At 50.4% G+C, this 24,121-nt stretch overlaps 1 protein-coding gene across 1 annotated transcript in view; it reads left to right on the forward strand.

Moving 5' to 3' along the window:
- OTOF (otoferlin) overlaps positions 1-24,121 on the forward strand; it is a gene marked incomplete at its 3' end in the record, with an annotated part of 165,587 nt that overhangs the window by 105,768 nt on the left and 35,698 nt on the right. The window contains 3 exon segments of the mRNA XM_034766932.1: positions 20,019-20,095; positions 22,844-22,970; positions 23,307-23,361. Of these exon segments, the coding sequence (XP_034622823.1) occupies positions 20,019-20,095; positions 22,844-22,970; positions 23,307-23,361 (259 nt within the window).

The raw sequence follows: 24,121 nt of genomic DNA on the forward strand, positions 1-24,121 counted from the left end.
TCTCTTCTCTTCTCTTCTCTTCTCTTCTCTTCTCTTCTCTTCTCTTCTATGTAGGCTTTTACACCGCACGCAGTAGTTTCCGAGTGCAGGGGCGGTGGAGCCTTACCAAAAGGGGGGAGGCAAGGGGCCAGGGCCCCCTCCCCCTCTGTGGCCCCACCCCTTCCTCCCAAGGCCACCACCTCCAGCCAAGCCGAAGCCAGAGTGGTCTGGGAGCCGCAGACCCTCCACCTGCCCTGGGCCCAGGGGACGGGGACATGGGTCAGGGGCTGCTCTCAGCCCTCTCCCACCCAGGCAGATGGAGGGTCCGTGGTGCCCTCCCACTATTCAGGCTCCCCAGTCAGTCTTCAGCTGTCGGTCTGGTTGAAGGGAGCAGGGGGGCCATGGCGAAAAGTGGATGGGCCAGACCTGTACACCTTCAGAAAGTGGGAGGGCCATGGCCCCCTGCCCCCCTATTCCCACGCTCCTGTCGAGTGCCTTCCAGTAGTGCATTGAGCAACATCACTACAACTGCCTTGTGTGGTCTCTCACCCTCTTGTCAGATAACAACAACAAAAATGGGGAGAGAGAGAGAACGAACACAGCCACAACGCGTGTGACTCCAAGGACGGCACATTTGCTAGGGATTGTTCCCATGCTGCAGGGGCCCCAGAGACAGAGGGGTGACCTAGATCAGTGATCTCCAAAGTGCGCAAGAGGATCCTTCAGGGGGTGCGCAAGAGGATCCTTCAGGGTGCGTGGCAGGAGGAGCGCCACCAAAGCAGCACCGCTGCGGCATTCCGAGCGCCTTTTTTTTTTTTTTGCTTGGGGCGGCAAAAATGGTAGAGCCGGCCCTGCGGCGCGGCAGGGTGCGCGATCAAAAAAGTTTGGAGACCACTGACTGACCTAGGTGACTCACTGTAGCACTTTTCAATGTCATGGTCTGTCTCCACTAGGTGGCGCTTCGATCACTTGTCTCCAAAGCACTGGTGCATTTTACCTGAAATTCCTTCTGCCGCACTAGTGCCAGCAGCACTGGATTCTGTGGCTAGCCGGGGGTGCAGGGGCATAAGGCGTCTCTTTCTTCCTGCCTTCAAGCTGCCCAGCGCAGTCCATCCCTGAGTATTACCGCTTAGCTCTCCAGCCAGGGCAACCGCCCCACTAGAACAGGGAACGAGATCCGGGGCTGTCTCTCTCAGGAGGCAGGCCACAGAGGGAGGGGCAGGCTGAAGCTGCTTTAAGCCACCTTTGCGCCGTGTCCCCCCCACCCCAGCCCCCAGATTCTGAGCTGCTCCATGGACTTGGGGGGCCTCCTGAAGTTGCTCTAACTCGTTGCAGGCCGGAATAGCTAGAGGTCTACAGCTTCCCCACCTCCAGCCCATGCTTAAAGCGGGGATTGCGGGGGGGACGGGCATGCCATCCCTGTGTTGCCCTGCACTGGCTGTTGTTCCCCCTTTATGCCACTGGAGCAAAGAGACCATGGGAGGCCCTGGGGACCTGGATTCTATTCCCAGCTCTGCCGCTGACCTGTTGTGTCCCCTTGGGCAAATCACTGCCATGCCTCAGTTTCCCCATCTGTCGCATTATGCTCAGTGTGCAGAGCACTGTGAGCTCTAGTGGTGAAAAGTGCCAAGCATTGGTATTAAAATCGTTACTGATTTTGACAAATAGGGAGGAACTGGGTGAGAATTTGAAAGCGGAAGGCAGCTTGGGTGAAAGTGATCATGAAATGGTGGAGTTCAAGATTCTAAGGAATGGTAGGAGGGAGAACAGCAAAATAAAGAATGGATTTCAAGAAGGCCGATTTTAGCAAACTCAGCGAGTTGGTAGGTAAGATCCCATGGGAAACAAGTCTAAGGGGAAAAACAATTGAAGACAGTTGGCAGTTTTTCAAAGAGACATTATGAAGAGCACAAGAGCAAACTATCCCACTGTGTAGGAAAGATAGGAAGTATGGTACGAGACCACCCTGGCTTACCCAGGAGCTCTTCAGTGATCTGGGACTCAAAAAAGCATCCTACAAAAAATGGAAACAAGGTCAAATTATGAAGGATGAATATAAACAAATAACACAAGTATGTAGGGACAAAATTAGAAAGGCAAAGGCACAAAACGAGATCAAACTAACCAGAGACGTAAAGGGTAACAAGAAAACATTCTACAAATACATTAGAAGCAAGAGGAAGACCAAGGACAGGGTAGGCCCGTTACTCAATGAGGGGGGAAACAATAACAGAAAACGTGGAAATGGCAGAGGTGCTTAATGACTTCTTTGTTTCAGTTATCACTAAGAAAGTTGGTGGTGACTGAACGTCTAACATAGTGAATACCAGTGAAAATGAGGTAGGATCGGAGGCTAAAATAGGAAAAGAACAAGTTAAAAATTCCTTAGACAAGTTAGATGTCTTCAAATCACAGAGCCTGATGAAATGCATCCTAGAATACACAAGGAGTTGACTGGGGAGATATCTGAGCCATTAGCGATTATCTTTGAAAAGTCATGGAAGACGGGAGAGATTCCAGAAGACTGGAAAAGGGCAAATCTAGTGCCCATCTATAAACAGGGGAATAAGGACAACCCGGGGAATTACAGACCAGTCAGCTTCACTTCTGTACCCAGAGAGATAGTGAGGCAAATAAGCAATCAATTTGCAAACATCTAGAAGATGATAAGGTGATAAATAACACTCAGCATGGATTTGTCAAGAACAAATCATGTCAAACCAACCTGATAGTTTTCTCTGACAGGTAACAAGCCTTGTAGATAGGGTGGGAGCGATAGATGTGGTATATCTTGACTTTAGTAAAGCTTTTGATACCGTCTCGCATGACCTTCTTATAAACAAACTAGGGAAATGCAACCTAGATGGAGCTACTATAAGGTGGGTGCAAAACTGGTTGGAAAACCGTTCCCAGAGAGTAGTTATCAGTCTATCACAGTCATGCTGGAAGGGCATAATAAGTGGGGTCCCGCAGGGATCAGTTCTGGGTCTGGTTCTGTTCAATATCTTCACCAATGATTTAGATGAACAACAAGGAGTCTGGTGGCACCTTAAAGACTAACAGATTTGATAAATCTGTTAGTCTTTAAGGTGCCACCAGACTCCTTGTTGTTTTTGTAGATACAGACTAACACGGCTACCCCCTGATACTTGACACAATGATTTAGATGATGGCATAGAGAGGGCACTTATAAAGTTTGCGGACGTACCAAGCTGGGAGGGGTTGCAAGTGTTTTGGAGGATAGGATGAAAATTCAAAATGATCTGGACAAACTGGCGAAATGATCTGAAGTAAATAGGATGAAATTCAGTAAGGACCAATGCAAAGTACTGCACTTAGGAAGGAACAATCAGTTTTTGCACACATACAGAATGGGAAATGACTGCCTAGGAAGGAGTACTACAGAAAGGGATTTGGGGGTCGTAGAGGATCACAAGCTAAATATGAGTCAGCAGTGTAATGCTATTGCAAAAAAAGAAAACATCATTTTGGGATGTATTAGCAGGAGTGTTGTAAGCAAGACACGAGAAGTCATTCTTCTGCTCTACTCTGCGCTGATTATGCATCAACTGAAGTATTGTATCCAGTTCCGGTTGCCACATTTCAGAACGAATGTGGACAAATTGGAGAGGGTCCAGAGAAGAGCAACAAAAATGATTGAAGGTCTAGAAAACATGACCTATGAGGGAAGATTGAAAAAATTGGGTTTGTTTAGTCTGGAAATGAGAAGACTGAGAGGGGACATGCTAACAGTTTTTAATTACATAAAAGTTTGTTACAAGGAGGAGGGAGAAAAATTGTTCTCATTAACCTCTGAGGATAGGACAAGAAGCAATGGGCTTAAAATGCAGCAAGGGAGGTTTAGGTTGGACATTAGACAAAACTTCCTAACTGTCAGAGGCGTTAAGCACTGGAATTTATTGCCTAGGGAGGTTGTGGATTCTCTGTCATTGGAGATTTTTCAGAGCAGGTTGGACAAACACCTGTCAGGGATGGTTTAGATAATACTTAGTCCTGCTTTGAGAGCAGGGGACTGGACTAGATGACCTCTCAAGGTCCCTTCCAGTCCTATGATTCTATGATTCTATGGTAAAGATTTAGGCACCAGTGCTGGATCGATTGGCCTCATCCATCCATTGTTCTAACTTCCGACGGTTTTCATCTGGGGACGTCACTGGCTGCAGCACCAATGGTTTTGCTGGCTTGGGAGGCTGCGAGCCAGATGGATCGAGGAAAAGGAGGAAATGGATGATCTGCGTAAGGGGGAAGAAAGCCATTATAACACAAAACCAAATCCCCCACAAGCCAGATTGAAGTAGCCTCACTAATTTGAGCAGCGGTGCGCTAAGCTGACCACTCTGAATATGTTTTTTGAACCACCTTTGTTGTATCCCAGCAAATGCCAGGCCCCCATCCCAGAAACATTTACGTACTTCACTTTAAGGTCATGGGGAGACTCCCTGGAGTCAATGGGACAGGCTCCCGTGCTACAAGTTAAGCAGGTGCATGAAGGTTTTTGGTTTGCAAACTCTGGTAGTGTCTTTATTTGCCTTGCAGTGTTTTCCTTTGCTCTGGGAGGGGCTGAGCGCACTTTCAGACGCTTGAAAAATAACGACGAGTCATCCTGCGGATCAGGTCCCTACAACGGCGGTCTCAGCTGGGTGGGCCCGAACCGGACTTACCAGGGATTCCCTCTTTCTTGGGCTCTCAGACCGTGTCCAGATGTCGTTGCCGTTTGGCATATGTTTTACCCAGAATGCACAGCTGGGCTGGGTACAAAGCTCTGGGAAGAAGCAGAAAGTTTTTTGGGGGTGTATGCATGGAGTTCTTTCCCTATCTCTGTGTGCTATGTTCATGGTTCTTTCACGGTCAAATACGTGTCCCCCTTTATCAAGTAATGATTATAAAAGAGAGAGACCCTCTGTGACTGACTCTTTTTCATTGTATTTTTGTAACGCCCCAGCCTGGGAGAAGATGCCGAAGTGGAGAATTCTGGGTAAATACCTGTGTGGATGCGCGGGAGGGGGAATGAAGACTGTCACACTTGTAGGCCCAGCTCCCTCGAGCAGCGTCCCAGCCATGCTGAGAGTGACAGTGTCAAAGCCTCTCTCTCTCTCTCTCTCTTTCTCTCTTGGGCTCCTTATTTAAGACAGAGCCAGAATGTCAGAGCAGCAAGTGGACTGCTGGCTAGCACAAAACAAGAGACTAAAACCCATAACCTGATAGCTGTTTGCCTTTAAAAATGCATGGGGGGCACGGAGCTCTGTAGCCGACTGCAATCTGGTCGGAGTGAATTATTGATGCTTCCCTTTCTTTTGCTTTGCTGATGCAGCCAAGTTGTGCCCGGCTGCTCCGTGAGCTCGGCCCGTTGCTAATTAACTCAGTGGGCCGGTTGCTTCCAAGCCAGGGATCCGAGTGTGAACCCATTATGCGAATGCACAGGAAGGAGGCTGAACGATACGGGTTGCTGAGTACCGGCTGCAGATTCTTGCAGTGATTTGGTACCACTTAATGAGTCCCCCTGGGTGTGTCTGTCAATATTTATATCTGGATTTAGAGCCCCTGTATTCAGTCATTCATTTATAGGCTCGAGCGACACCTTCTGAGATAAATAGGACCTGGTTTCTCAATGCAGCCTCTTTTTCTGTGGGCGCAGGTTTGCATTCACAACTTCAGGCACAACTGGGTAGCATCTCCATTTCGCTCCCTGGCTGTGCTCACACACCAGCTCGCTGGACTAGCACCTCCATGCAAACATTGTCAGACAAATGAATTGCTCACAGTCTAGGCGTCCACCAGGCCACCAGATGCATGCAGAGACTGTAGAAGAACAGGAACAGAGAGGATGTTTGATATGAATGAACCACGATTCAATCCAATGTTCTGAGTGTTGTAGTCTGGTCTTGCGAGGAGAGGAGTTGCAGAAGGAAAGGACTGAACTGGGGCATATAGTCCACTCCCATCCAGGCCAGGGCATAACTGTTCCCCGCAATCTCTTCTCCAGGGATTGGTCTCAAATGATTGAGCAAGTATCTTGTTCAACCATGGTCTGGGAGGTTTCACAGCATATGGAATCACAGTCCGTCTTTCACAGGAGGCATTGATTAAACAGATACAAACTATTGACACAAACAGGCCAGCTTCTACACAGCTTAAGTCCCAGCTTTGTCTGTGTTGTTAACCACAAACCACACTCGGCCTATAACTCTGTAGAGCACACAGAGCTATCTAGTGGCTGGATAACATGATTACAAGTAAACGTATCATTACAAGGCACAGCATTATAGATTGTCTTGCTAAGAGCAGATCTGATCTGGCAAGGGCAGATCCGATTGGATCAGTCCCAGTGATGTGTCCTAGGGATAATGGTTTTCTTGCTGTTGGTGGGATGCTTTTAAATCTGACAATGTGATGTTGTTCCTCCCCCCCCCCTTTCTGCACCTAATTCAGCAAAATGTCTGAAATGAGGAATACACTCAGTGATGGATACAAGTCAGTAGCAAGGTACGACTACCCTGTGTCTGGAGGGAGATGTGTGCAGTTTTGGAGGAGGATTTTCTCTTTGACCCCACCCATCTTCTTATGCCTGTGCTGTTCTGGGCTGCTCCCACACACCACTGGTTCCACACCCCATGATCCTGCCAACCCGTATGACTCTGCGTAGAAATACACTCAGGGTCTCAGTAACTCTGATTACCACCAGGCTTATCTGCTCGGCAGCCCCGGGCAATGAGCTGGTATCCACTTCCCCTGTGTCTTTGGCCTCAGAGCCATCACCTTAGACCCCCCTTGTTGGCATTCTCTGCAGAGGCCCCAGGTCTGAATGGACCTAGAGATTGGACTATCCCAGGGCAGCATGGGGAAAGCTGGCGCTGCGCCAGTGCTCTCCATGTCCTGGGGCCGAAGACCTGTGAATCAGCAGCAGGAAAATCACACACACGCTGAGCTCCCAGGGGTGGCTGGGGGGCAGGACAGAGGCACAAACCCTCTTTTGAGAGAATTTCCCTTCCGTGGGAAATTCCCACATCTCAAAACTTTTTTCATCTTGAATCGCACAAGCAGATACTACGAAATTTCCCACGAAACGAACATTTGGAACCATTTTGATTTGGAACCATTGAAATGCTTTGGTCTGTCTTTGTTGTTTTGATTTATTTTGTTTCATCTCTTATATTCTATAGCATTAAATAGATTATAGATCTAATAAATACAACCTAATGAACACAATGAAATAAACATAATGAACACAACCAATCCTGTATCTCGGCGGGGGGTTAGACCAGATGACCTTTGCGGTCCCTTCTAACCCCTACCGATACATAAATATTTTAATATAATAGAAAAGTCTAACCAAAATGAATTGAAACAATGAAGCCGACTGTAAACATTCATATGAAATGTTTTGATGCCAATGAAAGGGAAGGAGAAGGGCGAAACGGTTCGTTTCAACTCTTCGCTGTCCAAAATTCCATTGACATTGTTACGTTGCTGGGAAAGGTTTGGAATTCAGGGAAACTGAATTTCACAACAGAAAACGTTTCCCGCCAGCGGGCATCTCTTTCCTTTGCGCAGGCAGCAAGGAGGGAACGCTGCCCTGCACACGGGAGGGCAGAGCGGAGATTTTCTCCCTGCCTGTCTGTGGCCCCGAGCTCCTCGGAACCAACGCACCTGGGTCCCGGCAGACGTACTGCACCCCTCACTCAGCACTCCCTGGGTTGGGCGGGCCAAGTGGTGCTGACGGCCTCCTGAGGGCTTTGCAGACTTGCACCTCCAGGACCTGCAGTGCAGAGGCCACCCATTGGGGGTGGCGGGCTGAGATATGGGGCCAATGTGGTACCAGTGAGCTGGGAGGAGGTTCCCCCAGGCAGCGATGGAGTCTCAAACTAATGGGTGCTCTGGGCGGGCGTCTGGCTCCCCAAGGAGGGGCTCTGAGCTGCTCTCAGTACATCCCCACCCCGAGCAGGGAGCCGTCCTGTTGGGGTTCATTGCAGCCCCGGGCCTCTTCCCCTCTCCTTGTGGGTGCTCGAGGGCGGATAGCGCAGGGGAAGGATGCGGGGGGCTGGGGTTGGCCTCGCTCTGCCCTGGCACTCACCCCGTCGATGGTGTTTCTCCTGAACAGTGACGCACACGGAGACCCCAGGTATCGGGTGCGAGGCGGGTGGTGTGTGTGCTGGCGTGTCAGCCCCGGCGTGGCGCGTGGCATGGCGTGACTTTGGAAAAGCCGGCCCAGAGCGCTGCTTCCCCTCCCCCCACACGACCAAAGGGGGAGGGGCTTCCTTCCACTCCCTCCCTTCCCCCCACCTCAGTGGGGGTGGGGCTTCCACTTGCTCCCCTCCCCCCATCTCTTCAATGGGGGCAGGGCTTCCTTCCGCTCATTCCCTTTTCCCCACTTGCCCTGGGGGTGTGGGGCTGCCATGCATATCTATCTATCTGCCTGTCTGCCACACCTCTCCCCACTGTGTCTGGGGCCTGCCTTGCTCTCTCAGTCCTGGTGCCCTGGCCTGCCTTGTGGACATTGCAGTGAGGTTTTGCCGTGGTTTGCTTGATTGCTTGGTGCATGAGCTCTGGGGGCACGTGGGGGGTGAGGTCTGTGTTCTTGCAGCCGAGCGGATTGTGTCTGAATCGACTGATCTTTGTGATTTCAGAGCTAAGGGGAGAGAGAAAAAGCACCTCATTTTGCCATTCAGGTACCCTGACCCTACCCCCCATCTCCCTGCTAGCAGGGGTCAGCGCTCCCTCTCCAGCCTCAGCTCTTAGCCCTCAGTAGCAGGGCTGCCGCTGGTCTCTCTTCCCCACGTTTCTGATTGGTGTGAAACCTTTTTCCTTCCAGACAAGAAGGGCCAGAGTACAGGGTCTTTGTGAGGCCAGGATCTGTGGTCCTGAGCGGGCCCCAGAGTGAGCCCATCTTCTGGGGCTGGATCCAGGCTCACAGCTGGCACATGGAGGATAACAGATCAGACCCGAGCCCCCTGTGTTCTCCTGTGCCTTGCTCCTGGTTCGACGGTGTGGGACAGCCCCAGGCACGGAATTGACACCGCCAAGGACCACGTGTTCTGGCCCCACACAGAAAATGTTGGAAAGAATTGAGAGGGACGGTCAGACCCTGCCCAGGGTTCAGATATCACCCATGCAATCACGGAGCTCCATGCTGCCCTGCTGGGTCTCTGAGCAGGGCAGTGTGGAGCACTGAGCGTGCTTTATAACCCACAGTATCTAGCACATTAGGGCCCATACAACGGCAAGGGGGAGGGCGCTGCCGGGCACGGGGGAAGTCTGAGTCTAGTAAAGGGGAACAACGGCCTAGGAAGGTTGAATCCAACTGCTGTAGCCTGCTGTGTCACTCCTCCACATGACAGCCCCTGTCCGGCTCCCCAGCAGGGTTTGTCCCCTAGCTCTGCAGAAGTAAAAGTGTATAACGCTACCGCTTGAGCTAAAGGAGAAGCTCCATTCGCTGGCAGCAGCAGTCAATTGTTATCCACTAGAGGAACTGGCCACTAGAGGGGGACACAGCACACTTAAATTCGCTCAGGTTCACTCCCGCGCATGTGTGCGGGCAGGTACACACACACCTGGATGGAGAGAAATGAATCGGGCTTATTCAGTGCCATATGTGGGGAGTTAACTGGCTCCTTCCTGTCTATGGGACAAGGGCTGCTGAACTGTGACCACAACAAAACCATGAACATTTAACCCTTTGAGCATTAATGCTACCGATTACGTTTTACCTTTTAAGGCCCAGGATGCAAGCCCTTTAGCGGGGTGGGTGTATATATATGGCATATATGCATATGTCTGAGTTGCCATCTTTTGGCATGTGTATGTATATATGTTAGTTTTTGTGTTCTCTTTTCTCTGCTGTTTACTTGTGTCTGGTTATTGGCTGATGAATACATGTATACATATATATATACACACATAGATGCAAAGCCGCTAGCGAGCCATTTATTATAGATGCTTATTTCATGCCTGAGTCTACTTTGATTTCTTCCTCAGCACCAGTACGAGCTGCTGCTCCTTTCAATGTGGTTTTTGTAGTTTAAGGGCCCGATCCATAACCCACTGAAGTCACGGGACAGACGCTCATGTGCTTTGGCTCCCGTCTCAATTCCCCTGGTGTTGTCTTAATTTAACTTAATGAAAATACCTTGGGTCCAATTCCCTGCGGGCGTGAGTGGGGCCGTCTCTGCTGATATCCATGGGCCGGGGGTGCGTCTCTCCCGTTGTCTGTCCTTCCACCGGGGTTCAAGTACAAAGAGCCCAGTGTTGGTTGGAGGCAGCGGGAGGAACAGTCGTTCTGCTAGGCAGGGAGGGAGCAGGGAGGAGGCCGGGTAGCCCAGAGGTGTGCGAAACGCCCCCTTGTGGAGTAGGTGAGTCAAATCTAGACATTGTGCAAAGTGGAAAGGGGGTAAGAAAGTGATTTCCCTAGAGAGAGAGTCCCTGTCTGAGAAAATGCACTGTGCCATCAGGTGGCGTGAGACCCTCCCAACAGTAACTCCACAACCTGTGGGTTCTAGCCAAATGTGGGCTGCAAGGAGAGCAGAATTTAGCACCTGCTGCTCCAGAATGCAGGCCTCTGAGGGGCAATCTCCATCAGCTATTCATAGTACTGAGTCTTAGATCATCCATGTGGACCTCCATCCACAAGAGGGAGGCATAGCCACCAAAAGCGCTTGAGCATGTCTGATTGCAGCCAGCAGAGGGCAGCAGTGTGCATGCCCAAGTGCAGCGGACACGGGACAGATTGCAGGGAGTGGGGGGTGAGCGAGGATTTTCGCTCTTCCACCCTCGCCCTGTAGACCTTGGTCTTCCTGGTGCCCGAATTCCCAGGTGTCCAGGGGAAGCCAAGCTGTCAGAGTCCTGCGTTCCGGGTCGCGGTAATGGAGTGAGACTGTGGGCTGGTCCCGCTAAGAGCACAAGATATTCCAGTGTTCCTAGCATTGGGACGTGCCATGATCCACACCGTTGCAGCTAGCCCAAAGGATTCTGGGAGATATTTTTAAAGATCTGATCGCACGGGATGGGGGTGAAGGGTTTTGTTTTGTTTGTTGTTTCTTCTGGGGGTTTTTATGTGTTTTGGAAATTTTTTTGACAAGTATTGTTTTGGTTATTGTATTACCATGTGTAAAAACACAGAAAAACCAGTCCCTGTCTGAAGGAGCGTACAACCTAAGTGTAGGGCCAGAGGGAGAGATACAGACAGACGGGGTGTGCAAGGAAGCAAGGAGAACTGGTCCGCGTGACAGGCAGCAGTCTCAGCACATCAGTACTGCCAACCCCACACATTCCAAAATCACGAGATTTACTTAAAAATCCAACAATATTTGGCTTTTGGTGTCTGTGTTTTGGTGGGGGAGTCACCCTTTCCTGCATTTCTTCACAATCAGGTGGGCTAGAAACTTGTTTTTAAAAATGAAAGTTGGTTCTCAGAGATTCACGTGACTCCGGGAGCTGGAGCTTTAAGACAAACCCCCAAGTAGCAGGAGGTTGGTGATAAAATTGTGAGAGTTGGCAACCCTCCTGGTGTTGAGATTTTGGTAGGGGAGTTTTAAGGAGGACAGTCAGGTGGCTTTGCAGATGTTTACAGGAAGCCTCTGCCATGTATAGTGGGGGGCATGAGTGAGAACGTGAAGGTGCCTTTAATTCCCTTCCTTCACTCTGCCTGGACTCAAGACGTGGCGTGAGACGCCTTCACCCTAACAAGAAATGCCACCAGGCCCTCCCAGCTGGGTCACTTACTAATAGCTCAGCCGACTTCTCCGGGGCTGATTTTATGAGTCTCCTACGACCAGCTCAGCTGGATGGAGACCAGCTCCTGTCAGAATATCCTGATGAGACACAAAGCGTGAAATTCCCCCTGTGCCAAGGGCCAGTGCAAGGAGCTTAAGCGGAGGCTAGACTTTGTACTGGCCCCTCTGCACAGATGGAATCTCGCCCCAAGGGGACCCCAACTAGGCTAGGCTGCTTCGAGCCATGTGCGGGAATGGGACGGTGTGTATTAGGCCCACGTGCTGTTCTCAGGGTCCCCGGGGAAGGTCATTATCTAGGAGCTCAGTGGATTCATCTGCCCCATTCCTTCTCACCAACTGCCCCCCTTCCAGCTTCTGGGAGCAGAGCAGCAAACTCCAATTAACATTCATCTGCAAATCACCTCCATCTCCACTGAGCTCCACTGCTCCGTTACGTGGTCCCCCCATCACCCCCTATGGCGGACGCTCAGTGGATGCTCATTCAGATGGTCTAAGGGGGGTTAGACCTAGAGAGACAGGTCCAGGTCCTAAAGGTGACCTCTGAACCCAAACCTGACCCCAGTGGCATCAGCGTTCAGGGGCACTTGGGGATGGGTCCCTGCATGATGGCCAGCTCCACTTAGTGACCTGCCGAGTTAGAAAGGGCCGAGAAAGCAGCCAGGGAAGGGGCCGCGTGTACGTTTTATTGACTGGCGGATGCCGGCGATCAATCTGTAAATGGCACCCACTGGTTTGTTTCCCTTTTGTTCTTTCGCTGCCCGGCCGCTCGCTTCAGCAAAGGCAAAGAGAAGACGAAAAGGGGCAAAGACGGCGAGCACAAGTAGGTGTCCTCTCTCCGCGCGCTCGCGCTATCTCCTGGGCATGGCTGGCGGGGCAGAGCCAACCCTGGGGCGCCCCCCTCCTCTGAAACTGTCTCAGCCGCCAGCCGCCGGGCCCAGGGCAAACCAGCTCTCTCTCTCTCTCAGGGTTGCGGCTGGGAGGCTGGACAGTCTTCTAAAAGAGGCACTCTAGTTCTGACAGGAATTAAATCGGGGCAGTCCTAGGGCCTGCGTCATCCAGGACAGACGAGATGAGCATCGTGGCCTTATCTCTTGTGAACCTATGGCCCCTCTCTTGGCAGTGTGAGCAGAGGGCCCAAGGTCAGAGTGGGCCTGGCAAGTGAGCGAGCGATCTCCCCTCCTCCTCTCCCTTTGGCAGCCCGGCCCTGGCAGGGTGGAAGCATGTTGGCAGAGCTCAGTGTGGGTGCTGGGCTGGGGGCCTTCGGTCTGCAGGGCTGTCAGCTGAGCACTGATCAAAGAAAGAGCCCAGGACTGGGGGGCTTTTTTGCCAGCGAGAGCCTGCTAGGGCCAAAAGTGGGGTTTGAGTCTGGGATCTTCAGTGCTAAAAGCATGAGCCTCTACTTATTGAGCTAAAGGAGTAGCTCCATTAGCTGGCAGCAGTAGGAGACTTTTATCCTCTTACAAGGACCAGCCGATAGAAAGGGACAAAGAACCCACTTTCTCTGATGTGTGTTAAGAAATGGCACTACGATGTTTCAAAGCCATATTCTGTTTCCCTGTTGTATCTGATCCAACATCTCCCCCAGCACTCTCCCAAGACAGAGTCAATCTAAGCAAACTTGTTCTCCCTTGTTTGTAACATCCACATTTCGCAGCTTTCCCGTTCCATCCTGTTCAGAGTTGGCTTTTGCTGCGAGGACTTCCTAGCGCTCCCTGGGGGCTAGAGAGCAAACTCGATGGTGGTGCTCCGCCTGGATCCCTGGCTTTCTAGGGGCCAATCGGAGGCTGCCGTTGGCTGGTTTCTGAGCTCTCCAGTTCAGCTGTGGTGACCATGGCTTACCGTGGCTGCAATGCCTTTGGCATGCCCAAGGTGAATGAGGTGATACGTTACGGGAGCATTCATAGGTGCTGGCCTCTCACCTTCTGACTGGGTGAAAATGACTCCAATAAAAGGCCAGCTCACAGTCCCACTGGATTGACTTGGTGCTGACTCTCTGCCCTGGAGAGAATTTCAATCTGCTCTGAAAAGAGGAACAGGAACAATACTGGAGATGTGGGGTCTGGTTCCCATGGCCCTGCACCTTGTGCTGTCCTCTTCCCCAGCGCCAGGTTGGTATCGGACACTGACACTGGTACGAATGAGCGGAGGGTCCTGATTTGGCAGCCTCGGGGCTGCTCTAAATAAAAATTAAAATAAATAAATAAATAAATAAGATTTTACACTCTAATTTACAACTGGCTGCCCCTTGCCCCACAGGCCATGCCATTAGCTGTGGACGATTGCCAGGGTGCGCAGACATTCGGCCCACCACCCCTGCCCTCAGCCAAGCGCCCTGTGCCAGGCGGAGGTGGCATAGAACCAGTTATGGCATTTCTGTGACCATGCCAAGATTTGCGTACATAGGGGAAGTCCTCAGGGGGGGCCTGACCCACTGGCTTTGCTTGGTGGGAGTGTTAGATGAGGGTACGGGGGCCAACCACTGGTTTTCAGCTGACATCCTGTCTCTTGAAGGCACTATCATGGATGTTGGGTTTGAAAGCACGAGATGAAAGACGCCAGTGCCCCCTCCCCGCCCCAAAACAGTGATGGTTAAAAAGTCAGAGACAGCTGTGAATAATTCAACAGCAGCCTGTAACCAGATCCAGGCCTAGGCCCCAGCTGGGACACAGGCTGTGGGGAGAGGCGCCCAGGACCCCCTGCACCATGCCCACAGGGCGCCTCTCTATCTGCACCCCCAGTGGGAGAGACAGGGAGGGGAACCCGGAGGCTCGGTTTCAAAGTGACCCGGAAAAACCCCAGGCCGGAGCCCTTTGCAAAGGGCCGGTGCCACCTGCAACATCTGCGGAGCAGGCCCTGGCATCTCAGGTTCTCAGGCCCTCATCCAATATTCATGCAGGGATGGTATCAGCTCTCCACTGCCGCCCGCCCAGCCAGCTCCCTTCCCCTCCCCTCTTTGTCTGCGGGGCGGGGGGCTTAACCTTTGTGTAGTACGGCAAAGAGCCAGAGGCAGGTGGGAGCGGAGAATCAGCGGGAGATCCCCTCCTCATCCACCCCCAAATCAACCCCAGGCCACCCCGGGAAACTCAGCACGGCCAGAGGCTTCGTAGCGCCCCCCTCCCGCTCCCCCCACACCCGGCGGGCTCTGGCAGAGATGGCTGCTGCGTGGCACCGGTAAAGCCGCCGTCACGTGCCCTAGCAGCCAGGTAGGCGCTCTCCTGTCTGTGCCGATCTCTCGGGGAAAGCCGGACTGTGGACTGTCAGCTGGTGAAGGTAGCATGGAAATGGGGGGTCCGGGGAGGGGGGAGGTATTTGCCATCTCCATCTCTCACTTTACCTTGACCTGAAAGGGTGACAGGTGGGACTTGGAGCGATGGGAGGGTTGGGGGCAGGCAGGGGGAGCGAGCTAGACCGAATTTCTGTTGTTGGCAGCCATGAGGATGTGCCAGTCCTGGATGCTTCTCTCTCTCTCTCTCATTCACTCTTTCTTTTTTTTCTGGGAAGTAGGAATTTTTCTAGCTCTTCCCAGTCGCCGAGTGGCCGGCAGTTTGCTGGGTCCTCGCTCCCAGGAGCATGTGGTCTTTAAGAAAAAAGACCGAAAGAAGGGGAAATTGCCTCATTCGTTACTGGGACTGGAAGGAGCGGGGAAGGGATGCACATGTGTGGCAGGTCCTAACCCTAAGCTCTTATCTTCATGGGGGGAGCCTCCTGTTCCTATAAACCCTACTCCGCGTCGGTCAGCCAGGGCTGGGAACCCTCCTCCGGCATGGGCTGGAAGATCCCGTAGTGACCTTAAGGCAAGACACATATTCTGAAGCCCCCGTTTGCCCTCTGTCACGGGGGAGCTGGCCCCTTTAAATGAAGCAGATCCGCTCCCCTGTGCCAGCACGGGGGTGTCCTCTGCCGACTTGATTCAGAGGGTGGGTGAATGAGGCAGATAGCTAGGCGTGGGGACGAGGTCCCTGGAGAGAGTTGCAAAGGTCCCCGGGGAACACTGAGGGCAGCGGTGGGGCAGTCATGACAGCCTCCTAGTGAAAATATCAGCCAATACATGGGGCTATTCAGAGTCCTCCCTTGAAATATTTAGCAAAGCGCTGGGGCACATAAGAACGGCCAGAATGGGTCAGACCAAAGGTCCATCTAGCCCAGTATCCTGTTTTCTGTCAGTGGCCAATGCCAGGTGCCCCAGAGGAAATAAACAGAACAGGGAATCATCAAGTGATCCATCCCCTGTTGTCCATTCCCAGCTTCTGGCAAACAGAGGCTAGGGACACCATCCCTGTCCATCCTGGTTAATAGCCATTGATGGGCCTATCCTCCATGAACCCTGTTATGGTCTTGGCCTTCACAACATCCTCTGGCAAAGAGTTCCACAGGTGGACTGTGCGTTGTGTGAAGAAATACTTCCTTTTGTTTGTTTTAAACCTGCTGCCTGTTCATTTCATTGGGTGACCCCCCTAGTTCTTGTGTCATGAGAAGGAGTAAATCACTTCCTTATTTACTTTCTTCACACCAGTCATGATTTTACAGACCTCTATCAAATCCCCCCCTTTCTTGTCTCTTTTCCAAACTGAAAAGTCCCAGTTTTATTAATCTCTCCTCATACGGAAGCCATTCCATACCTCTAATCACTTTAGTTGCCCTTTTCTGAACCTTTTCCAATTCCAGTATATCTTTTTTGAGATGGGGCGACCACATCTGCACGCAGTATCCAAGATGCGGGTGAACCATGGGTGTATATGGAGGCAATATGATATTGTCTGTCTTATTAGCTAACCCTTTCTTAATGATTCCCACGTGCAAACCTTCAACCAGACACTCAAACCCATCCCCATTCAGCAAAGGGCATAAGAGCACGCTGAACTGTATGCCAGTGATGAACCGGTTTGCGGAGACGGATTAGACGTGTGTTGAACGGCTGTGCTGAATGGGAGCTGTGATAGGGGAGTTTTAGGAGCATTATTTTCTTCTCTGAGCAGCCCACCCGGCAGTCCTGCAACCCCCCCGCAAACCCCCCCCCCCACACACACACACGCCCACACACACACACGCCATCTGCCTTCTTTTTTGTTCCCAAATTAAAACAAACCTTAATATTTAATAACATGGCTTCAGTGGCTGTTCATTATGTGCTAATCAGCTGCCAGTAAGCTGCTCTCTTGTACCACCCCTGGGCCGGAGGTGGATTTGGGGTTTGGAGCGACTAATTAAAAAGAACGACATTTAATTACCTCTGGAGGAATAATTGCAGTCCTGCCCAAAGGCTCAGCATCTACTGCAGTTCTCCAGCTGCCAAGTGGAAGCAGGATGTTGGAGAGAATGATGTTCTTAAAGCAAAAGCTCTTTGCGAGGTGAATAAGAGAAGGTTGCTGTTAAGCAGAGATCAGTGCAGATTTATAAACTGCTTTTCAGTTCTGCTCTTTCCTCAGTCACCTCCAGACAAACTCACATGTGGTGGCGTCACAGCAAGGAGAAATCTGCCCTTTGAGTGTAACCCTTCTTACATCACTTTAGTCCCACTTAAACGCTGCATGGAGGTGGGGCCTTGCCCCACTGCACGGGGTGAGTTTCACTCATCGTGAATGTACAAATTATCCAATGAATCCTTTTTTCCCCCATCCTCATTGCTGTGACCCGCAAGCATATTCCTACTCAGAGATTAGCAAACAAACTTCAGCCGTTGGGTTGTTCACAAGTAGTTCACTCTAGAGCTGCAGCTGTTTGCTCTTCAGTATTTGTGGCATAGGATTGGCCATCTGTTTCTGCTTCTTGATGCCTGGAGAATAGCAAAGAATACCCTTTCTGATCCTGATTTCCAACTGAATCATTCTTGAAACGAAAAATTCACAAAACTTTCCAGATTCAGGACTATTTTCACCACGTTAACTGGTGCCTGTCCAAGACCAACAGCAGATAAAATGATTTCACAAGTAACAGTGAACCCCCAGCTACAGCTGGCCGAATGAGGGATTTTTTTGGATCGCCGGCAATTCTGAAAAATTGAAACAAAAAATGGTTTCGGGTAGAAGAGATGTGAAACATTTTCAACATTTTTGGCAAATCAAAGTAAAAAAAAATGGTTTTGGGTCAAGCTAAATGTTTTGTTCTGCCCAAAATGAAATCTTTCATTTCAATTTTGAGCGTTTTTCAAGTTTTCTAATTGTTTTAAATTACATTGCATTTCTAAACCAAAAGTTGTTTCCAAGTGAAAAATCCAAACGTTTCATTTTGAAAATGGTGAATTTTTTTTAAACGGGGGAGGGAGTCGGTGCTTTGAAATGAACAGTTTGGTGAAATCAACAGTAATTTGTGAAACCTTTTAGTCAAATCAGAAATTTTTCAGCTAAAAAATTTTGGTTGAAAAATTTCACCTAGCCCTTCCCCCAACTCAAATAACAGTGAAACCAAAGAGCAAAAATACTTGCAATCGTTTGTGATATTACTTGACAAGCTCTGCATATTTATTGTGCCATCGTATGAAATCAACCCAGTCTGCGGTGCTAAAGTTGTCAGTGTATTAAAGAACTATATTTTATTAACCCCGCATACCAAGTTCTGTTCAGCCTGGGAGCCAGTATATTAAATTATTGTTATATCAGACTAGCATATCATACTGAACCAGCCACAAACACCACTAAATGTTTGCCATGAATATCCATTTAAATTCACGTTGGCTGTGTTTCAAACCCACTTTGTGCCTAGCTTTGCCTTGGTTGCATGTTGTAGTTTTAAATCAGATCTGCGACTGCAGGCAGCAAATATCTCCAACGGCCGGTGATGGGACACTAAATGGGGAGGGTTCTGAGTTACTACAGAGAATTCTTTCCCAGGTGTCTGGCTGGTGGGTCTTGCCCACATGCTCAGGGTCTAACTGATCGCCATATTAGGGGTTGGGAAGGAATTTTCCTCCGGGTCAGATTGGCAGAGACCCTGGGGGAGGGGGAGAGAGTTCGCTTTCCTCTGCAGCATGGGGCATGGGACACTTGTAGGTTTAAACTAGTGCATATGGTGGATTCTCTGTAACTTTAAGTCTTTAAACCATGATTTGAGGACTTCAGTAACTCAGCCAGAGGTTCTGGGTCTATTACAGGAGTGGGTGGGTGAGGTTCTGTGGCCTGTGAGGTGCAGGAGGTCAGACTAATTGATCGTGATGGTCCCTTCTGGCTTTAAAGTCTATGAGTCTAAGGTAGCCAGAATACCCCCCGATCCCCATTTTTAGTGCCATTATAAATCAGCAAGTGTTGACTAAATAGTTGAGCAAGCGTTTTTCCTGGCAGGAATGTCGGTGGGGTGGATGAGTTTTCAGTGAATATTAACAGCAAGTGAATTTTGAACCCATAAGTGAGAATATGTATGCCAGAAACCTGAAACACTTTCATCCAATCGGGCAACATAAAAAATACCATGTGATCTGTGTAGCCAATCCAAAGCAATCAACACACTTTGGCTTTCAGGGGCCAGCTCCTCAGTGACTATAAATTGTTGCCGCTCCATTGCAGTGAATGGCGCTCCGGGACAACTTGCGCCAGTTGAGGATCCAGCCCCGGGTGCTGAATATTTGCAGGGAGCGGCTGGCGTACACGCTGCAGGCCAAGTCTTATGGTTCAAAATGTTTCAGGGTGAAAATTCCCCCCGGTGCAGAGACCAACCGATGTGGGATGTCAGTGGTGCTTGGGGCTTGTGCTGGCCCCTCTGCGTTGGGAAATGCACCCCCCGCTGACCCGTGGCTGGTAGGCAGCTTATGGACAAAAAGTCACATCGCTGAAAGCGCACGTGGTGCGTCACCGTTGTCAATCTGGGGTGTCTTGGCACCATTTCAGCCTGGTGTTTTAGCCCCAGTTTGGGGGTATTCTGGCTCTATTCTGGGATAGGCTAATTAGTATTTAACCCTCCGAGTGGACTATTTTAGCTGATATTTTCACCCTAGTTTGGGGCATGGGTACTTAACAAGAGAGACAGAGTGGCCTAGTAGTAGAGCACTGGACCGGGACTCAGGAAAGCTGGGTTCTATTCCCTCCTCTTCTGCTGGGTGACTCTGGGTAAATTACATCACTGCTCTGTGCCTCTGTTTCCCCATCTGTGAAATGGGGCTGATGCTACTGACCTCCTCTGTAAAACACTCTGAGTTCTACAAATGAAAATCTAGATGGCATCTGAGTCCCAGAGTAGAAGGTCCTAGTTTGGGGTAGGTTAATCTGCAGCGTGCTCTTCTGTCCAGAAATGCCCAGACAAAAATATCTGCAACTACCGGATTCAATGAGTTCTGCCTTCTTCCCCTGCCCCCGCTTCTTGCAGAGCTGGGAAAGGAGTCTTTTCAGCCATGAAGCTGGGCAAGATACGGCCCCCAAAGGAGGACCCTCACCGAAAGCAAGGTACGTGCAGCTGTGCAGAGCTGGGTCCCGGTTGGGTGGGAATACGTCAAAGCCTGGGTGGCCAGGCAGCTGCTGGCTGAGTTAGCAGTGACATGCAAATACATAATGAAATTGCTTCTTTATGCTGTATATTGCAGACCGACTGGGGGGGTGGGGGAGGGAGAGAGAGGGTGAATGTTTAAAAAGTGTTCTTTTTTTTTTAAATGTTCAATTTTTCATCAAAACCAAACTAAACCCTCGTTCTCACGGTTTTTTCTTCTTCCCCCTGGAAAAGATGGGGGGAGGAAAACAGGGTTTTGGTTTTTTTTCATTTTCTTTTCATTCAAATCAAAACAATTTTTTTCATTTAGATGAAAAAAAATTCAAATTTGGGGGGAGGGAAAAATCTTGTTTCTTTTCACATATTTTCCATGGAAAATCCTCACCATTTGCCAGCCAGCCTGAATGATTGATAGGCGGACAGATTTGTAGGCATGCTTAGGATTTTTCCCCATGCGTGCAGACGTCAATGGAAATAGAGCCACAGGAAAAGGATTGGTAGGAAAAATGAGACATAAAAGGTGTTACAAGGAGGGGGATGAAAATTGTTCTCCTTAACCTCTGATGATAGGACAAGAAGCAATGGGTTTAAGTTACGGCAAGGGAGGTTCATGTTGGACATTAGGAAAAAATTCCCAACTGTCAGGGTAGTTAAGCACTGGAACAAATTATCTAGAGAGGTTGTGGAATCTCCATCATTGGGGATTTTTAAGAGCAGGTTGGACAAACACCTGTCAGGGATGGTCTAGTTATTACTTAGTCCTGCCTTGAGTGCAGGGGATTGGACTGGAAGACCTCTCAAGGTCCTTTCCAGTCCTATACTTCTGTGATTAGTATAGAGAAGGAACGAGCTATAGAAATACGATACTGATACACACCTTGGCACCTGCCCTGCATCGCTGTTCAAAACACATGGGAGCTAAGACGAGGGAGTGTTGATCTCTGGGCAGGATACACGGGTAAGGGCAGGCTGGGCCTGGAGTGCCTTCGCTTCCTGGCTGATGTTGTATCTGGGCTGCGGGGGCTGGGCACCATGTGCAGCATCAGTGCCGGGTATAATGGAGGAATATCCTGTCCCCATCCATCCATTTCTCCCCCACTGCTGTGGCTCTGTGTTACCAGCTGTGGATGCCACTCTGCTTACGTAACCTTGGCAGCTCAAGAGGGCTCTAGCGGGCTCACCTGGCGTAGGTGCAATTACCATGTCACCTCGGTGCTGGCAGCGGAGAGGCCAGGAGACGTGTATGTTGCACCCTGTGATTACAAGGCCGCTTGCCTTGCATTGCGCTAATATCGAAATACACTGTGCGGTACTTACCGTGTCACTAGTGGGTAGAGCAGTCATGTGTGATCCGAGCGGGCGCTGTCACACGATAGGTTAGTGCTCTGTAACGTAGCCTCCTTTGCAACAAAACAAGGATGGGAAGAGAAGCATCAGACTGGCCGGTGGGGATAAACAGCACAATGGTCCATCCGCCACAGTGTCAAACCTTCTTCTCACCATCACTGGGCCCTCTGGTTGGTGTCCCGCCCCATGCTGTACCAGAGCTGGTCCATCTTAGCCAGTATCCCAGACTGGAGCAGACCGAGCACCCGTCTAGCTTGGCTAAGTAGCGGTTCAGCGGACATATGATGATGGGTTTCTGAAAGCTCTAATCCCTGGGAGGGAGCGGGGTAGTTTAACATGGTGCTGGAAGATGTAACTAGGGACCATGATGTGGAATTGGGAAAAGGAAACTCAAGATAAATATCACAGCAATCTTCATTGCAGAGAGACTGATGGGTTAGGCTGTGGAATAGGCTCCCAGGAGAAATGGTAGAAGGAAGCCCCTTTGCAGGAAACATTTCAAACTAGACCAGATAAGACATGCTGTAGGGAACAAGCCTGGGGAAAATGGACTAGATGTTCAAAAGGAAGAAAGGAGAGTAGCAAAATACAGACCCTGGACTTCAGAAAAGCAGACTTTGACTCCCTCAGGGAATGGATGGGCAGGATCCCCTGGGAGGCTAATATGAGGGGAAAGGAGTCCAGGAGAGCTGGCTGTATTTTAAAGAAGCCTTATTGAGGGTGCAGGAACAAACCATCCCGATGTGCAGAAAGAATAGCAAATATGGCAGGCGACCAGCTTGGCTTAACAGAGAAATCTTCGGTGAGCTTAAACACAAAAAGGAAGCTTATAAGAAGTGGAAACTTGGACAGATGACTAGGGAAGAGTATAAAAACATTGCTCGAGCATGCAGGGCTGTAATCAGGAATGCCAAAGCACAATTGAAGTTGCAGCTAGCAAGGGATGTGAAAGGTGACAAGAAGGGTTTCTACAGGTATGTTAGCAGGGAAAGTGTGGGCCCCTTACTGAATGGGGCAGGCAACCTAGCTGGTGTAACTGCAGATATTATGCTAATTTCAATGTCTCCGATCTGTTGTGGTTTTTAATCCTCGTAAGATATTTGCCTCCATAACATCCTACAGCAGCAAATGTCACAGGTTAATTATATGCAGCTCGAAAGCATACTTCCTTTCTCTCGGTTTGAAAACTGTTCCCTGTAATTTGATGCAGGGACTCTTGCCTTTGCATTCTGGGGTTGGAGGAATAGGAGTTACTGACTGGCCTTCGCTGAGCCGTTGAGTAGTTAACGCGCTATTATATAGGGGAGACACAGGCACCAGGGAAAGTCATTCTTTTGTCTGTGTTCGTGTTCGTCCATCAGATGAACCTGCCATTCTGGAGACAGAAGACCTGGACCGGAAAGCCATGCGGCTCGGAGGAGGCCTCGACCCAGACACCATTTCTCTGGCTTCAGTCACAGCCGTTACCACCAACGTGTCGAATAAGAGGTGAGGGAAGGATGGGAGCCAATACGAGACAGGAAGTGACATCACACGCCCCACAGTCCAGATGCACACTCCGACTGCATTCGGGGGGGAGGGGTGATGAGCCAGGGTTGTTACCGCAATGGCTCTTTAAAGACCTGCCTGACAGTTTGCCACCTGCAGAAGGCAAAACTCGGGGCGGGGGAGAGGGGGTTCATATCGCTTACATCCAGAGAGAGAGAGGCGGGAAGAGGCTCTATAATTTTGCAACTATTTTGTCAAGGGCTCCACATTTTCACAGCCAGAATACGCTGTTCCTCTCTTTGTTTTATGACCACTGATTTTTCTCCCCCTTCAAAGGTCAAAGCCTGACATTAAAATGGAGCCTAGTGCTGGCCGGCCAATGGATTACCAAGTAAGTGGGGCCACTGTGACCCCTTTCCTACCCTCCACATGCTCCTGGGGCTCGAGGCTGGGGAGAGGGGGGGGCCGTCAGCCTCCATAATCCCAGGTCTCTAGCATCCTCTGAATTAAAGGAGCAGACCTGTGCCAGAAAAGGGCTGAGATCTGCATGAGTCCATGTTTCCATCTTCCCCATGTTTCTGGCAGAGGGCGACAGTGCCCGGCTATCCATGTGCGGGGTACAGCACTTCACCTACCCACCTAGGGGTCTGGTCATTCTGAATGACCCTCCTGAAACAGCCTGGGGAGGGCAGCTCATGCCGGGGAGTCCTGGGGAAGTCTGGCTGCTGGCTGCTCTCACTCCATATGCCCGCGACCATCCCTGTTTGGAGCAGATTATCGATTGGCTGGATTGTGTTCGTGGCCCTTTGCAAATACCAGGCAGCTGCCTAGAGAGCCCTCAAACATCTAGATCACAGCTGGTCAGGAGAAAGGGACACGAGTGACTCGCTCGGCCACAGGTGGACTTGTTGAGCATTCCACCACATGGGAGAATGCCCCAGGAGGGCATCGCCAGTGGATTGCCAGTCCCACGCGGGAGCAACAGCCCAAATAAAATTAGGCAAATACAACGGAGACATAAACTGAAGAGCTTTGACTATAAACTAAACTGGATTGTGAGGCTAATGGGGAGCCAGTGTAGCTGGGGTAATGGAAGTGTCAAGGGGTACAGGGGAGATGCAGCTTGCTGGTAAATTCTGAACCAGTCGCGA

Source organism: Trachemys scripta, chromosome 3 (genome assembly GCF_013100865.1).
Source record: "Trachemys scripta elegans isolate TJP31775 chromosome 3, CAS_Tse_1.0, whole genome shotgun sequence".
Lineage (NCBI taxonomy): Eukaryota > Metazoa > Chordata > Testudines > Emydidae > Trachemys > Trachemys scripta.